Here is an 18,402-nt window from a genome sequence, read left to right on the forward strand (position 1 = left end):
GTAGTTTTAGCTTCCTCTTTCATCAGGCTTAACTCAGCAGCCCCAGCTTGGTATCTGATTTGTTCTGATCGGGTGGCAGCGCCCACAAGACAAACAGCAGATTTTCAGGTTTGTCTCAAAAGCAGCTGGAAGAATTGTGTCTATGGGAGGGGGGAGTGTGGTGGCCTTCCATCCAAGACTTCTCAAATGTACCTTCTTTTTTCTTAACAATCCAACATACCACACACCATGCCACACTTATTACTAATTCTTCTTGGTCAACAAAGGGTCAAAAACCCACTATCGGTCTTTCATCTGGCTCTCATTATGCCTTTCATGAGCACATCTCCAAGTATTATGTCTAAAAGTCCTTCCTGAGGTCTGGTAGGGAGGATATCCCACCAGAATAAGCTCAGGTATCTAACCAAAGTTTCCTTTTGCTGTTGGGTTTACTTTGTTACATTCAGACAGAAAAGAATGCTTTTAGACAGATTGGCATGATTTGGGCTGGAGCTTTGACCAAGCAGTCAGAGACAGGAAGGGGAAGAAAGGCCAGGAAGAGGGAGGGGGTGAAATCAGATGTTCACTTTATATTTCACTCCAGAAAACAGCTCACAATTATAGTTACCCACCTTGTTTTGCAGCTCAGAATAAAAGTGGCGTTGCACCAACCCCTACCCAAGCAGCCATCGTGATTAGAAAGTACTCCACACCTTGGAGAACTGAAGAGACATGAGCATAATTTTAAATGCAAATTAAATTGAGGGGGTAGCAGAGAGAACACATAAAAGACAGTAAAACAAAACCTTTCAATTTTCTTAAATTAGCAGTCTAATGTGTTCTAAAGAGCAGCTCCACTCAGATCTCTTTTTAAGGGTTGCATTTCATCACAATATAAAATGGGCAAATCCATCACTTGCCTCTGCTCAGTGCTCCTGAATTGAGATTGAAGGGAAAATTAGAAGCTGTTCATTTGGGCTCGCATGCTCAGCAGCATTGCACAGCTTCATTTGATGCTCTGCGGTGTCCTGCTGGTGAGTATCTGCTAACTTCAGGACTCTGCCTTTCCTGTCTCATTTTTGGCTACCTTTCTTTTCTGGGGGGTGGGGGGACAGCTCCCAAAAGAGCTATGTTACAATGCATTTTTTAAAAGCTGGGAAATTTCAGGCAGCTTTTTCAGCTTCTTCCAGCGACTGATTTGCAGAAGGAAAGAGAGTTATTTTCAGCCGAGATGCTGGTGACTGATCTATGTATTAATTATATCAGGGGAACATTTAACATATGTTAAGCTCAAACGGCCTTTCCCTACAACCAAGAGCCAGCGTTAGGGTAAGAACTGGGTGCCCCCCAACAATTTCTAGACAACTTTTCTATCCTACTCGTTGTTTAATCATATAATTCTGTGGCAATTGCAAATCAAACTGTGACTTGGGGCTATAAACATAAATTATTAAAGCCAAAACCCATTTTTCAATGACGATGACACTTCTCTGTGTAAGAGATGGAAGGGGTGATGGGGACCAGACCACATGATGGTTACATGTAGATTTTGATGGTGATGATTTTGTGCCCAAGTTTTATATGGGAAACTGGTCATTTTCTTCCTTCAGAGTGGAGGATACAAAGAGGCTGAGGCTGGCGTCCCCTTCTGTTGCTAAGGTAACATGCTCTGGCCGTTTTATGTGATAAAGGAGGTCCAGTGGACTGTATACATTATTCATCACCGTTCCATTCAAACAATCAAAATTGTTTACTTTCATTGGGAATTTAGTGAGATCAAAGACACTCCAGCTGAAATTTTTCTTGCTTTTACTGCCGGCAGTTAGTCCTTGATTTTTTTTTCCTCTTGCAGTAAGTATGATTTGCTGTTGGGGTACCTTTGGGTATTTTTTAAAGTTTCCTCTTACCAGATTTGGGTTCTTATATTAAAATATGCACTGTTAGAAAGAAGAACTAATTGGATTAGCCTTCTGAGCTTGATTTTAATGACTTGGTTATATAAATTCTTTCCAAAAACATCCTGCAGAAATAGAGATACTTCATGTATGCAAGTATCAGGGAAAGGCTACATATGCTAAAAAGAACCCAACAGGCTGAATGCTTTTTAATGAAGTGCATCAGCTTCCTGACAGGCTAATGCATGATAATATTATGGGGATTGTTGCCTACAAACCAGGATTCTTTCTCAAAAGCAGCCTAGGTCAGGGGCAAGCAGGTGATGATCCTGTAGCACTTTATAAAATGTGCTGAAGGGAATCACCAAAAAGGAAGGAATCCAACGCATTTTTTACAGCAAACATGTCAGCATGTGTCATAAACGCAAGGCACCTATAAGTGGAGGCTCGGATTCCCAGGCGATTCTCGCTGTTCTAGGGGAGTCGAAAATCCCTGGACCAACTGAGGATTAGTTCAGAACGGCTGACACTTAACGGTGCCATTCATCAGACAGACCTTTTGAAAACGGATAGCATATGAATTTAACAGCCTATTTTCCAGTTAATATACAACAAGGAAAGACTGGTATGTTATTTCTCTTTAGCTTGAATCATCTGGTTTGGTTTTTTTTTCTGAGTAGAATATATTTCTTTTAATGAATGTTCATTAAATGTTGCATTTTCTCATACAGTAGGAAAGCTATGTTGAGGGTGGCTTTGGAATTGGAAATGTCAAATGAGGGAGTATTATAATGGGATAGTTCTTATTCCAAAATTGTTAATACATCTATACATATATGGGTATATATAAATATATATCCTTATAATATATAACAAATATAATACATTGTATACACATATATGTTTATATATATATGTATGTGTATATACATATGGTTTTAAACATCTATTTGACAGTCTAAAATATTGTGGATTTTTTTTTCCTTTTTCATAGGCAGACAAGTGACTATTTTGTCTTGAAACTCTGCTTTGGGAACATCAAGGATGGATTATCCCAAAATGGATTATTTTCTGGATGTGGAGTCTGCTCACAGACTCTTGGATGTTGAGTCGGCTCAGAGATTCTTCTATAGTCAAGGAGCTCAAGGTAATACAATGGGAGCAAGAGAGTCAACTCTTCTCTTTTGCATGTTGGGTTTATACGGACAGTTCAGTATCTACCGCAGCAGCATCAGCTGTACTGCAGAAGGTCAGGAATCGGGATTACTAAGTCGAAAACTCATCTCTACCAATCTGTTGCTGAAATTGAGGCAGGCACGTAATAGAATGGATAAACACCAACTTCTTGGATGTGGTTTAAAAAAAAAAAAAAAAAGGCGTCCTACCTAACTTTTGACACAAATGCCCCTTGGACAGCTAGGTTAGAAAATGATTTCCCACCTACTTGCGCCCAAGGCATAGGTATCCGGAAAGGTGTCCGATGCTGCCCCCCACCCCCACCCCTGGAGAGGTTACATTTGCAGCCACTACACTTGAGGAGATCTAGGGCACCCTGACCTATCTGACGGAAATCCAGCTCGATTAGGGGCTCCTGAGATCAGCTTTGCACTTCTAGAGCTGCTTTATCTATTTTAGATGAATTCCGTTGCTGCTCGAGGAATTAACAGTGCACTCGGGGAGCAGTGAGGAGCACGCCGATGGTGAAGTGTGGCTGATATGTGCACTTTTATTACATAGTTCAAGATGGTCTGTTAGGCTCTTCCTGTTCCATGGTGCATCGAGGATGTTTTGCCAGCGCATTGGAAAGAAGCTGGAGTGTCTTATGGGATCTCCTGACAGGCAGGAGATTTTTTAAAAGTGTATTTTCTCTATTCTATGGAATATTTAGGGTATTCAGTCAAAGCAATCTGATAATGGGCATCTCCTGTACGGTACAAGGGATGCACTGAGGAGAAAGGCCATGACCGTATTCTTAAAGAGAAAAATAGTCAAGTTCTTGGAAGTCATAAGGCAGAACTGAGAAGGAATGCTGTTCGGGGACTTCTGGCATCGCGCACTGTTAGGTGGTGACAGGTATTTCACACGGGGCACTGATGAAATCTGCCTTGGCTTTCCCAGAGGTCTCCTCTGCACTGGTTTTACCTCCCTGGCAAGCCAATCTCCCATGGCAGCCTCGAGGGTTTGCAAGCCTCCTTCTTTTCTGCTTCCATTTTCCTGGGTGTGATCCAGGCTTCTTAAGGTCAGGAGGGGCTGGGAAATGTTCTGGTTGATTTGCTTGGGTCAGTGCGTTCATCAGCAGAACTTAAATTAGCCAAAGTGATACAACAGCTAATTCTCCTCATGCCTCTGGTTGTATGTAGTCATCAAATGCTCCTCTCAGCCCCCTAAAGAGACATGAACATGTTACTGAAGTAGGAGAAGAGGGAGACTCTGGCTAGAACCTCCAGCCTCCCCTGGGTCTGCAAGTAAGAAGATGCTAGAAGTAGATGGAGGAAAGGGGCTGAGGCTCAGTCCCCATGGACAGTCCCGTGTTTAAATATTACCGCATCTGATCCATTCAGTCTGAGTGGGACAATAATGTTCAGTGGTGGGGTTGTCTACCTGAGCTGTGCAATCGTCAGCAGAGAAGGGGAGTCAAGTTCATTAACAGTGTTAAAGATGTCCACTTTGCATGGCAGCAGAGACAGCTGAAGCTTTTCAGAAGCCTGTGGGCTCCGGGCTTCCACGAAAGGAAAGCAGGCAGGGTGTGGGAGGCTCGGAGGACTCAAATCAGCCTGGTGGTTGTCAGCAGATGGAGTTTGGGGGTGGAGTGGTCAGAATTGTCGCCATCCGTGACTGTGGTTTAGACAGCAGAGCTGGAATGACTAGAAAATGCAGGGGAGGTGGTAGCATAAGCCACTGGTGCTCCTGACAGCACGTTCATTTTAGGGTAAAATCGGAACGATGTTCCAATCAAAGGATCTTGAATTCGTAGTAAGGTGGAGGGGTCCCTAAACATGATCTATTTCGATTTTTTTAAAACCCCAGCCTTCCTGAATCAGACATCCAGGTGTACAGCCTAGGAGTTTGCATTTTAAGCAAGAGCTCCAGTGATGATTACCTAGCAGCACCGAAGTCTAGGGGCCCACATTTAAGGACCAGTCCACCCAGTCCAATTTCTCTCCTGCCTTCCTGGGACAGCAACACTTTCCTCCGCATTAGAGGCAGGATGACACAGTGGTTGCAGACCCGGGACCCTGACCGCGGGGGTTCAAATCATGGGTCTGCCACAGTGAACCTGGACAAGCTCACCTCTTTGATCTAAATTTCCCTCCCCTGCAAAAGACAGAAACCACAATAGTGCCCAGTGCCTCAGCTGATTAGAGCCTTAATGAAGTAAGATTTTAAAGTACCGAAACTGTCTGCCACATAAGAAATGCTACACATCAGCAAATCAATAAAATAAACATCCCTGGCAAAACACTATCCCCTCCTCTGCTTGAAATTTCATAAGGAAGCCACGCCAAACAAGAATGTAGCCTGATAGGCGTTTAATCTCCTGTTTTTAGCAAAAAAAAAAAAGAAAGAAAGAAAGAAAGGAAAATTAAATTTTACATGAATTATAAAACATAGTGATTATTTTCTTGTCACATCAAAACCCAACTCAGGGCAAAATTGAAAAATAGTGAGTTTGTCTTGGTACTCCCTATCCACCTAGTCCTCCTTTTCACGTGAAAAGTGAGACCCCTCCTTTGCCTCCCCATGCTTTCCCCAGAGCTGGACCACGTAGGGCCGGTGAACCCCAGTCTCCTCTCTGGAGCTCTGCTGTCACTATGATGTGGGACTTGTCACTACACTGCCCCAGGTCCTCCATGGCAGCCTCCTTCCACTTGGTATAGACTCCCCAGACTTTCCGAGACAACCTAGACAACCAGCCCCTGGGCCTGATAGAGGGCTCGGGTGAGTGGGCAGAGGGCTGAGGACCACGGCCTGTACCCCTCCTTTTCAGAACCAGATGTATGTGTTTGAGGGGAGATTCTGAGCACAAGTGGAAAGGGGGCAGCATGGGAGCCGGCTCTTGGGAAAGGCATTTGAGGCAATTAGGGTTTTGTGTTGCTGCTGAATCACAGCACACAACAGCTCTCTTCCTGGCCAGCCCATCCCAGGGACAGGGGCACAGGAGATCAGGTAACCCTGATCCAACACTCTCTTCTAAAAGAAGGTCTAAATGGGAGCACAGTATGGAGCTGAGCACCCAGAATTTGGGTGACCTGGGATTTGATCCACTCAACTGGTGGGTGATTATTGCCTTTTTGAGTTGTCCATTCTCAAAGTCATGTTGATACTTCCGTAGACTGATCAAGTGTTCTTGAAGGTGTAAATATTTTTAAAGGGGGAAGCAAGAAAATCTGACTTTTATTTTCCACATTGCCATCCTTATATCAGTTTTATTTACAAATTCATAAACTTCTTAGAAATCAACCCCCTCTCTATTTATGACTTGCAAAAATGGTTATCTAAGACCATGATACGGGAATTATAATATTTTTGACCCCATCACAGTTATTTTTCTATTCCTTTTGGGAAGTGGCAAAAGGCCTGCCTCTAAGTAGAAGATGCTTTTAGCTAGTAAAAGCCAAAGAAATCCCAGAGGGTGAAAAAGAAAGATAAAAGCAATCCAATCTATCATGGGACAAATTCTTCTGAAAGTCCCAGAGATTTTCAAAAGTCGGTCATTGGCTCTGTGGAATAAAGCAGGTTGCTCTGTGGAGCTTCATATTCCTTGGTTTGGTCCTGAGGTAGAGAAGGTGAGCCCACTCCTCTGGGGACTCTGCTATGGAAAGCATGATATGTTGCAGAGAGCAGAAAAAAATCTAGGATCACCCTGTTCATCGTCCATCAGTGAAGGATGCTCTCCCAATTAATCTGTGAGTGCTTGGTCAACAGTAAAACCTGCTTCTGTGAAGGTCTCCATTAACTCAAAAGGAGAATTCTTGAGGTTGAACATACACATGGCATAGAGATCAGCCATGTCCTGACATAATATAACTTGAGTTCACCCACCTTCCAGGTTTCTGACAGTGATGACTCACACGCTCACCTTCAGGCTCTGTAATTTTTTTCCTGAACAATTGCATTGGGAGGGAAGTCATATTATAAGATCATAAAACTAACATCATAAGATTTTCAGGTTGAAAGGGACATTATGGATGGGTGATTCTCTTGGCCCCTTCTGAAACCAAATGAAACGGAATTTGTGAGGGATAAACCCAGGTCCGAGGGCTACATTTTCAAAGAGCCACTGGGCTATTCTGATGAACACTGAAGGTGGAGAACCACTGTTATTGATCATTAATCACGTGCTATTCAGAGGATGGTCCTGGACTAGCAGCACCGGCTTCATCTCAGAGCTGGTTAGAGATGCAGAATCTCAGGCACCCTAGACCTAGAGAAGCAGAACCTACATTTGAACAAGATTTCCAGGTAATTTATGTTAGTTCAAGAAGCAATGACTGAGTCCAGTGCATATTAGAAACACCTGGCAAGCTTTTATGAACTCAAGACTGGAGTCCCACAACAGACCAATTAAATCAGAATCTTTGGTAGTGAGCCTTATACTTGGGAATCATTTTAATTGTCCCTGGTGATTCGAATATGCAACCGGGACTCAGAACTACTGACCTCCTGTTTTATAGTAAAGGAGGTTTTAGCACATCATGCAGCTATTCTTGCCTGAGGATCTTTCTCTATCTAGGTCCTTCCCTTAAATAAATCTACAGCATTGGAAAGGTGCAAATGGACTTTTTAAAAAAAGGACTGGGCTATGTATGGGTGCTACCCTTTGCATATTCATTGTATGCATTAATCCTCAAAGAAACTTTGGGAAAGAGGAATTATGATGCTTATTTCATGGATTAGAAAAGACTACACATTTAGAAAGCAGCATGGCCAGGATTTGAATTCAAGTATTTCTGACTCCAACAACCCCACAGGTAGTAAAGGAAACATTCATAACCAAATCACACTTCCGGATATGGTGAAGCTCAAGGTGGTTCCACCACGTGCCCAGATCACACAGTTTACAGCAAGAAGTGGAGACTCTTCTTACCACACACACCTACACCCTCTCTGCTGCACTAGGTTTCTTTTCTCCACGACCATCAAAATCCTCGGACAATTAAATTTCCTTCCAAAGGGAACATACATTAAAAGGCAGCCAATTGACTAAAGTCATTGGGCAATCAAATTTATGATTCCTGCTCACAATTTCCCCTTTTATCTTTTTAAATAACTCTTGGCATTGGAACCAGGTGCTATACTCATTTCGTCATAGAGCATCTTCTCTGTCTTGTCCAACGAAGGGAAATGCCGCTTTTGACAACTGATGAATGCCACAGTTAGCAGCTAAGAGTCTCTTCAAGTTGCATTTGGAAATGGAGAGGAATTCATTTAAACCCTCTGTCTCAAACATTTCCTCCACCTTTTGCCCACCCTGTGAAATCTGTCAGAATAGCTGGCTCTTCAATCTTTAGCTTTGAGTTAAATTGGAGGGGAAGACGAACCATGAGAGACTATGGACTCTGAGAAACAAACTGAGGGTTCTAGAGGGGAGGGGGATGGAGGATGGGTTAGCCTGGTGATGGGTATTAAGGAGCGCACGTATTGCATGGAGCACTGGGTGTTATACGCAAACAATGAATCATCGAATACTACATCAAAAACTAATGATGTACTGTATGGTGACATAACATAATAAAAAAAAGAAAAAAAATGTACTCTAAACCTAAATTCTAAATTTCTGGGACTTCTTGACATGGACCCAAGAAACAAGGACATTTGGTCATACCCAACTAGTTGCAAATCATTGAACAACAGTCATCAGCACAAAATGTGCTCATGCTATTTCCTTTCCTGTGCTTCATGCAAGACCCAATCCAATGTCACCTCCTCTGTGAAGCCTTGCCTGACTTTTCCAGGCCTTTCTTCCAGAGCGTTCTGTTCATGCCTACATTATAGCCTTTGTCATATTGTATTATTCAACTTTCAACACTTACTAGCTGCATGAGTTCACATGAGTGGCTTCACGTCTCTAAGCCTGGGTCCCCATCAAAATGGACATAACCCTAGCTTCAAATTCACAGAGATTTTTGAGAATTAATGGGGGTGTGCTTATAAAGTGTTCAGTACATTATTTATTATTATTGATTAATCATTGATGCTTTTGTTTTATTATTACTTAGATGCCTGTTACCTATCTAGAGAGTGGTGATCTCCCTAAATAGCATTTTCTGGGGGCCTAGTATCATCCTTGGTATAGAGTAGGAGAATTAAGATGTAGTAAATGTCTCTACTGAACTCAAGGAATGAAAATGCTTAAATCTCCATTACAAAGAGATACTCAGGATTCAGGGAAAGAACTTTTGACAACTGAAGATGTGGAAAAAAGAACCTTCTAGGACCTTTAAAGAATTCAAATCTTTAGTTGAAAATAAGAGGCTGCTGAAGGCCAAAGGGAGGGACAGGTAAAAACAATTTTCAGATACATACAGGTACAGGAAATGGAGAACACTATCAACTTTGCTAATCTCCCATAAAACAGAAGAAATTAAAAAAATCAAAAGCAAAAAGAAAATACAGCGGGAGAGATTTTGTATACTATTAAGGAGCATTAACCTTTTAAATAGATTCACAGGGCCCCTGAATAGTACTGTACTCAGGAGAGCTCTTTAATATATGAGTCTGTGATGATTGAGTTTTTATTCTGCCTAAAAGTAGAATTATAGAATAGACGACCAGTCAACGCTTACTCTGCTGAACTTAATTGACATTAGTTCAAAAGCTGTTCTGAACATGTTTAGGAAGCTAGCTCTGAGCTATATGTCAGTTGAGATACCTTTCCCCTTCCTTCTTTAGATCCTTACTGCCTAATCCAGTGCTTACATTCTGTGGTTGACTAACCCTCAAACCAGCTTCCATTCACACTCCTGCTTCTGACCAGACTCAATGGAAGGTGGCTGTAGATACCCACCTAAACCCCATGCTGGAGACACCTACTTTGAGGACCACTCACTGGAAGCCTGACCATGGTGTTTCTAGAATCTTGCTGAGTAGATGCCATGTTATCTTCCTTCTTCCAATCTGTCCCCTGAGACCTTCATGTCATAGTTTTAGATGTGGCTTCTAATGGGACCTATAGGTCAAATTTGCTCCATAAGGACCGAGGTAGAAACAGTGATTGCAAAGCAACCTGATCCCCATGTGAGGCATGACTGCCAACTGGATTATAACCGTTTCCATTCACCAGTCTGATGTCTTCCTATTTGCCCCTCAGAGTCCTGCTAGGACCAACACAGCTAATCAGCCACATCCATCTGTGTCCTCATGGGTATGTCATAACCAAGTAGGACACATGTAATTTCCAGACCCTTGTCTCTGAGAAGTGCTTAAAATCCACTTTTCACATATAGTTTCTAGCCTTACTTTCATTGCACTCAAGTCCTCACCCTCAACAAATACTTGCTTTTCGTCTTGTTTTTTTTTTTTTCCTCTAAAATTCTACCCAGGAAGCAGCATGCTGTGCTTCACTCATGGATGACAAGCTAACTACCAAGCCTTCCCTCCTAACCTCCCACACACTCCATTTTAGACCTCTAATTGCTCACACGCAGGCTCTCCAAACCTGTGTTTAATACAAGGAACATTCTGTGTGAAGGAGAGGGTGAAGGCAGATTAAGAGAAAAAATATTGTGGAGATAGCCAGCCTGCCAATTTCATCCATAAGTAGGTAACCATAAAATTTAACCTTCCATTTCTAGAGTGCACATTGGAACAGGGCAATTCTCAGTACACAAAGTAGCATCCTTGGTGCCAACAATTTACCTGCACTTAGTCTTCCAAAGCTCTTTGTGCCTTTGCTCCCAGCAAGCATCTGCTTTGCCATGTATTATGATTCAGGGCTCATAAGTAAAGTAGGATAAGAGGACAAGAGGAAGAGAGAGAAAACACAAGAGGATGGGAAACAGAAAGGGAAAAAAATGATATGAAAATACAATGAGATAACTGCAATCAATTAATAACTCCTACTTTCACATAAGGCATATGAGAGAGTGGATTATAGATTCAGCTCACAGCCAGCATCAGTCATCACCCAATTAGCATAAACAAATCACAGGTGCTTGGGAAAGAATTCTCATTTTCCCAAACAAATCTGTTTTCCTTAAAGCTTTCAGTACCACCCTCTGGGATTGAGCTGGCAGAGGCAAGGATGGGGAGCCTAGCACATTAAAATCAGTTCATGGCTAATACCATTTTTAATATTTTAAAGAATATTTCAGTAAACGATTAGACCCATATGCCATGCAAAACCACAGAATGAATATTGGTGTTAAACAGTACTTCTGAAATGTTAGGACTGAACAGAGAGATTATGTTGGAGATCTATGTATCTTTTTTCAGTTATAAAAGCGAAACAAGGGTAATATTAAAGTATTTGTCCAAAAAATGGGAAGGAAAACCAACCCTACACAAATACCATTGACCCTTGAACAATACAGGGGTTGGGGCACCTACTCCCCATGCAGCCAAATATCAGTCTATAACTTTTGACTCCCCCAAAACTTAACTGATAATAGCCTACTATCGACTGGAAGACTTACCATTGATAAACCATCAATTAACACATATTTTGTATGTTATATGTATTATATATTGTATTCTTACAACAAAGAAGAAAAGAAAATATTATTAAAACAATCATAAGGAAGACAAAATACATTAATAGAGTACTCTACTGTTTTTATCAAAAAAAATCCACCGATGAGTGGACCAGTGCAGTTCAAACTCACGTTCAAGGGTCAACTGTGCATGTGTATTATGAATATCTTCTGCCAGTCTATGCCTTGCTTTTTTACTTTCTTAGTGGTATATTTTAATAAGCAGAAGTTTTTAATTTTGACAAAATCCAGTTTATTTTTTTTTCTATTATGGTTAGTCCTTTAACAAATCTTTGCCATCCTGAATGTTATGAAGATATTTTTCTGTGTTGTTGTTGTTTTTAGAGCCCTATAGTTTTAGCTTTCACGTTTAAGCCTGTGATCCATCTTATATGAATTTTCCATATGATAAGGGATAGAGGAGGGATTGTCTTTATTCAGGTATTATTACAACGGACATTCTGAAATGTGATCATTGAGAATAGAATATTTTACTTATCTCTCTTTTCTCTAGTGCTTTCTCCTTTTCCCCATATTCTTTATAGTCTTTATGTTAGCCAGATCAAAAGTGACTTATCATAGATGTGGTTTATATATCCTTGAAGTTTGTCCTTTACATGAAATTTGAGTTAGGAAAGTTGACGTTCCATTTTTAAGTTACTTTCAAAAGATTGAAGAATTTGGGGCGCCTGGGTGGCTCAGTCGTTAAGCGTCTGCCTTCGGCTCAGGTTATGATCCCAGGGTCCTGGGATCAAGCCCCGCTTCGGGCTCCCTGCTCAGCGGGAAGCCTGCTTCTCCCTCTCCCCTTCCCCCTGCTTGTGTTCCTTCTCTTGCTGTGTCTCCCTCTGTCAAATAAATAAATAAAATCTAAAAAAAAAAAAAAGATTGAAGAATTCCCAAACTGGACTTTTTCTTGAAAACTGATTATTTAAATGACATAAAATAACCAAAAATCTAATACAGTTCTTTTTTTACAATTATGAATGTTGGTATGCCAATTCTGTAACTACTGGAACTAGAAATAATTGAATTTATTACTCTGCCATGTGCTGTTATTCAAAATGTTTTTGTACATTTAAGGTATTCTAGGTATTATCTACTCTAATATTCCTACTATCCATCAATTTCCCTATTATTCAACTGCCAGAAAGTTCTCAATGTCTATTTCTGTACATAAAATTGTGTTCACAATCAATTTATTTGCAGCACTTTACTTTTGTTATACATTAATATTTTGGCTGATTAGTGGAATTTTAACACACAAAGCATATTGATTCAGTCAGCCATTTGACAGATATTTATGGAGCATCTATAGAGTGCCAAGTACTATCCACAAATGACTTTAGCAGTCAACAAAACAGACAAAAACCTGCCTGTATGGAGCTTACATTTTAAGTGAGATTTTTCACTTTGATTTATTCCCAAATATTTACCTTTCTTTAAAATTGAATATTCAGATATTAACAATATGTCTGAATTATTTGCAGTAGATAATTATATGTCCATTAAATTGTGTGCCCCCTTTTCATACTATAGAGTTCTTTTGAGAAATTGCTACCCAGCCAGGAATTATACTTCCTACACTCCCTTATACCTTTGGTAGCACTTATAATCAGTTCTTGCCAATGGAATGACAACAGAATTAGTATGTCACTTCCAAGACAAGGTATTTTAGAAGCGGGTCTCCATGCTCTTTTTTTTTTTTTACTTTTTAAAATTTTGTTTTATTTTTTAATTTAAATTCAATTTAGTTAACATATACTGTATTATTGGTTTCAAGGGTAGAATTCAGTGATTCATCAGTTACATATAACACCCAGTGCTCATTACACTGAGTGCCCTGCTTAATGCCCATCACCCATTTACCCCATCCCCCACCCACCTCCCTTCCAGCAACCCTCAGTTTGTTTTCTAGAGTTAAGAGTCTCTTATGGTTTGGTCTCCATGCTCCTTTTTTGCCTTTTGCTGGCTGGATGCAGATGACACAAGGCCCTAGGGGATAGTAGAGCACAGAGGAAAAGTGCTAATCACAGTTTCACTTCAGACAGGAAGGGGGTCTCAAGACCAGTAACTCAGACTCCAATGTGAACAAAAAAATACATTTTACTGTGTTAAGGTACTGAAATGTAAGGTTTATCTGATAAATTAGCATTACCATAACAAACATACTTGCCTTGTTCATACTGAAGACTGTTAATCTGAATAGGTATAATGTTTATCTGAGAATAGAACTATTATCCTTGATCTAGTACAATTTCAGAGTTGCCAAAAAAAGTGATCCTGAAGGAGGCAGTCAGCTAGGCAGCCTCCCAAAGGGCAAGCCCAACACTTAAGAGGAGATTTTTGCTAAATACTGAGGCCAAAACAAAATTAAATGCATCCCTTAGCAGTTAGTGACTTAAAGAAAAAAGTTGTATAGGAAAGTAGGAGTAATTTTGAGGACTCTGTGGCCCAGGAACCAAATTTGCATAGTTATAATATCAAGTGGGTACTATTGGAATTCTGATAAAATAAGGCTGAGGAATGTGGAGGGGATATAGTATAGGAAAACCATGCCCTTCCTCATTCTCTATGGTAGTGAGTGTAAACTGGGTCAAAAAATAATATATGTATGCTTTATATGCTCATACAAGAATAGAATTTGTTGCCCCTGTGGGAGTTGAACCAGTGACTAGAAACACAGGTGGGAGGGAGACTTTTTATTTTTTCACCACCTTATGAATAATTACCTATTTAAAAATACATTTTTTAAAACTGCAGTGTAGCTCGTGAGAATTTATTAGTATCAGGGAAGATAAATTTTACTGGATTGCAACAAAATCCGTTATGAAAATTGGTGGATGGGATTGCAGAATTGACAGTGTAATTTAGCAAGTACCTTCAATGATATCCTTCCTCTAAACCTATAAAGTTTCCTAGGTTTTCACCTATAACAGCGATTAAAATCAGTGTTGAAATAAACTGAACTTAGAACTAACCCTCTGAAGCACAATATTCTGAAGTGATCAGTCAAGATGTTTTTAAATGTTGAAGCACATTCGGTTATTTTGTTTCGTTGAAAAGTTTATGTTGCATCGTAATACATCCCAAATATATGATAATCCAAACTTTTAATCAAATAAACAAAAAATTACTTCTTATTTATCTTCTTTAATTCATCTGTTAACTACCTCTTTTGTGTATATTTTATAGCGCATATAAAATATTCATACACTACAATACTGATCCATAGATTAGGAAGTACATTCTTGGGAATGCAGACTCAGTAAGTTCCTGCTGGCAGGCTGCTGAGTCCAAGTTCAGAGACATCTGTGTCTGCCACAGAAGCTCAGAGAGAGCATCTCTGATGGGAGTAGTCAGATCAAGGCTATTTCAGAAGCATGGTTTGAGCTGAGACTTGAAGGCCGATAGGATTTAAATGGGGTTAGGATGAGGAGCAGGATATTATAAAGCAAGAAAACATAGAGGGAACTGACCAGGCTTGTTCAGGCCCCTAAAGCAGGTCTCCAACTGGAGTCTGGGCCCGTTTCCAATAGCATCACTGAAGCCATTGTTTAAAAGGCCTTCCCCAGACCTGTTAAATCAAAAGTTCTGGTGTGGGGGAGTCAAAAATACTCATTTTTTTAATCAAGCTCCTGATAATTTTTGGCTTACCAAAATTTGAAAACATCTAATTCCATGAAAATACACTGGAGGGCATGTGGCTTTGTATTGTGGAGACATTATAGGTGATAAAAACAAACAACAACAACAACAAAACAATGGTCAATCCCAAAAAAGGAAATTGAGAAATGGCTACTTTGAAGTATTCATCACAGATGGGCCAGCCGTATTACCAATACTTAATTCAGTTTAGAATATATGCATTCCCATGGAGTCCTGAGCACTCTGTTGTTATGTAATAAAGAGAATTGAAAAGTTTCAGCTCTATTCCTTTTTTGAGTGTTGGACAGTTCTATTGTTTAATTACCTTTGAACTCTAGAAAAAGCCCAGAAAGGCAACAATGTTGGATGCCACATTCCTCTCCTGCCTGCTTATCCTAAGGCCAAGTTAAATGTACTTTTCAAACTGGTCATTAAATGTTTCAGTTGTTGAAAAGCCTCCTTGTGTCATTAACTGCTCTTAGCCCCTATATATTCTCAGGCTCTTCTTCTGAGTTTCACACCTCTGTTACCACTAATGCAATTTAAGGTAGGAAGATGAAAAAAATGATGAATTCCTAGAATCCTATTTTCCACAAGCTGTTTTCCAGAACAATGTGTGGAACTCATGGGGATCATATGAATATTTAATATAATCGGACTATAATTTTGCCTCAAAACATTTTATTCCAAAATGTCATGTTCCATGGTATTATGTTGATACATTTGTAATCTTGGTGCATATTACTGCCGTTTTGTGACAAAGGGTTTGTGTTTTTATTTTCCTCCTGTGGAGAAAAGATGCAAGACCCATTCCAGGCTACCTTAAAATGAAACCCTGGTACCAGTTAATGTGCATTAAGGATTACAATAAAAGCACAGCGCCAACTTAAACTGTGTATGCTTTCCTTGCATTTCTCACTCAAAAGGGGGGAATGTTCGACAGAACACTTTAGTTTTTAAAAATAAAATATGACCACGCTGCCTGGGTGGCTCAGTCCATTAAATGTCCAACTCTTGATCTCAGCTCAGGTCTTGATCTCAGGGTCCTCAGTTCGAGCCCCGCATTGGCCCCAGCATGGAGCCTACTTAAAAAAATAAAAATAAAAAATAAAATATGACCTAGGTGCTACACAGAAATACAGAGCTATGAAAGCATATTTTAGGTGCATGCATACTAGTTTGAAAGATGAGTAGGAATAAGGCCAAGTAGAGAAAACAACCTTCTAGATAAAGGGGTTAAGTGAAATACAGTTGACCCTTGAATGAAGCAGGGGTTACGGGTGTGAATCCTGTGCACAGCTGAAAATCTGCATGTAACCTTGACTCCCCCAAAACAAAACTACTAATAGCCTATGTTGACCAGAACTCTTACTGATAACATAAACAGTTGTAACACATAGTATATAATACATGTATATAATTTATATAATAAACTGTATTCTTACAATATATATAATTATATATAAATAGTTTTATTCATGTTTTTATATCTTATATATAATATATGTAATTATATATAAATATAATAACTGTATTCTTATAATAAAGTAGGCTAGAGAAAAGAAAATGTTATTAAGAAAGTCGTAAGGAAGAGAAAATATATTTATGGTACTTTAGTTATTCAAAAAAGTCCACGTGTAAGTGGACCTGTGCTGTTCAAGGATCAACTGTGTTTTAATTTTTTATACTGACTTTTGGTCACTCTCATACCCATTCAAATTTTTACAAAGTTACATTGTGGCGTATACAAAACTGGGGTTATGAATGAAGCCTTTTCCAGGACTGGCTGAAGAATATCATGTTTTAGGGCTTGGGGTTCAGGGTAACAGATCTGATTTCACACTATGATTTCCACGTCATAGCTTGTGACATGAGGCAAGTTATTTAATCTCTCTTTGCCTGGCTTTTCCCCTTTGAATGCAAATGAGGGTAAGAGTTCTTAACCCAAAGAGTTAATTTGAGGATTAAGTGAAACAAAATGCATTTCACAAACTATGGTCCAATAGATGATTTGCAGATAATACTTATGAACTTGTTTATAATAATAATGTATTTGCTTTCATCATGTTTTTTTTAATGTAAATTAAAGAAATTTAATGAAAATATAAAGCTTTATAATTAGACTTCACACTTAGGGACTATTGCTTAGACCAAGAGGAAAAGTAGGCTAACTGAAGTCCAATTAAGGAAAAACCTGAAATAAATAACTGATGACACTTTGATGGAGCAAAATCCATAAAAGAGATGTAGGAGTGACTAACGTTTGGAAACACTGAACAATTAAACATAAAACACTAAGCAAAATGTCAAGTACCTAATATGCACTTAGTAAGTTTTAGCTCCTGTGTTAATTAGGCTTTAGTTTGGTCAAGCCTCTGTGGAAAATGGCAGGGCCTCCGTTCCCCAGGAGAGATCTTCCGCCCTGCCCCATGTCTGGTCTTCTTAGCCACCATTTATTCCTGATTCAGATTTCTAAGCCCTTTGAAAATGTGAGACAGTCTGAAAACACAAGAACAAGAAAAAGCAAAAAATTTTGATTTTTTTAAAATCGAGTTGCTAAAAATCCCCAAAGGATTTTCTTTATGGTTGGACAGCTGGAAATTTTTGTCCTGCAAACTCTCTCAAAACATTAGCTCCACTGTACTGACTTCCTCTGAATTTACAGCAAACTCTAGTTTATCAGCCTGTGGCTTCCTGGAGGTGATTGACATAAGTCAGCATTTACCAAGGAATGAGAAGATCGATTTGGGAAAATCCGCTTTAAATCATAATTCTCTTCCTCCTTTTATTTTGTTTTGTTTTGAAACAAAACATGGTAATGTGAAGAAAGTGACACCAGAAACGTGGAAGCTAATTCTGACCCTGCCATTAAACAGCCATGTGATCAGCTGTACAAATGGCTGAATCTCTATGAGCCTTTGTTTCCCCATTTGCAAAATTATAACAATGCCTGCAATATTATTGTTACAAGGATAAAATGACACAAAGTAATAGCTTGTAGATTAGTAGATTCTCAATTTAAATAGTAGATTCTCAATAAATATTTAAGGAATGCTAAATTGCCACAATAAGGGAAGGAAAGAACATTCATGGAGTAACTGTTCTGTGTCTTCAAGAAGCTCAGAGACAATATACATAATATACTACAAAGTACTCTAATAGAAGCAAACACAGGATCTGAAAGGTGAAAG

General features: G+C 39.5%; 1 protein-coding gene across 7 annotated transcripts in view; it reads left to right on the forward strand.

Annotated features, from left to right (window-relative positions):
• Positions 1-818: 818 nt before the first annotated feature.
• PHACTR1 (phosphatase and actin regulator 1) overlaps positions 819-18,402 on the forward strand; it is a 557,340-nt gene continuing 539,756 nt past the window's right edge. Inside the window, exons 1-3 of one of the 7 annotated variants that reach the window (XM_032424836.1) lie at positions 819-1,013; positions 2,353-2,499; positions 2,869-3,021. In XM_032424836.1, coding sequence (XP_032280727.1) covers positions 2,919-3,021 — 103 coding nt within the window. In that variant the 5' untranslated portion in view covers positions 819-1,013; positions 2,353-2,499; positions 2,869-2,918. Of the gene's footprint in view, positions 1,014-1,589; positions 1,639-1,683; positions 1,831-2,027; positions 2,500-2,868; positions 3,022-18,402 lie in introns of those variants that run through there. The other 6 variants (XM_032424837.1, XM_032424834.1, XM_032424839.1 and 3 more) reach the window with 6 other exon arrangements.

This window comes from Phoca vitulina, unplaced genomic scaffold (assembly GCF_004348235.1).
Source record: "Phoca vitulina isolate PV1807 unplaced genomic scaffold, GSC_HSeal_1.0 scaffold31, whole genome shotgun sequence".
In the NCBI taxonomy this organism is placed as follows: domain Eukaryota; kingdom Metazoa; phylum Chordata; class Mammalia; order Carnivora; family Phocidae; genus Phoca; species Phoca vitulina.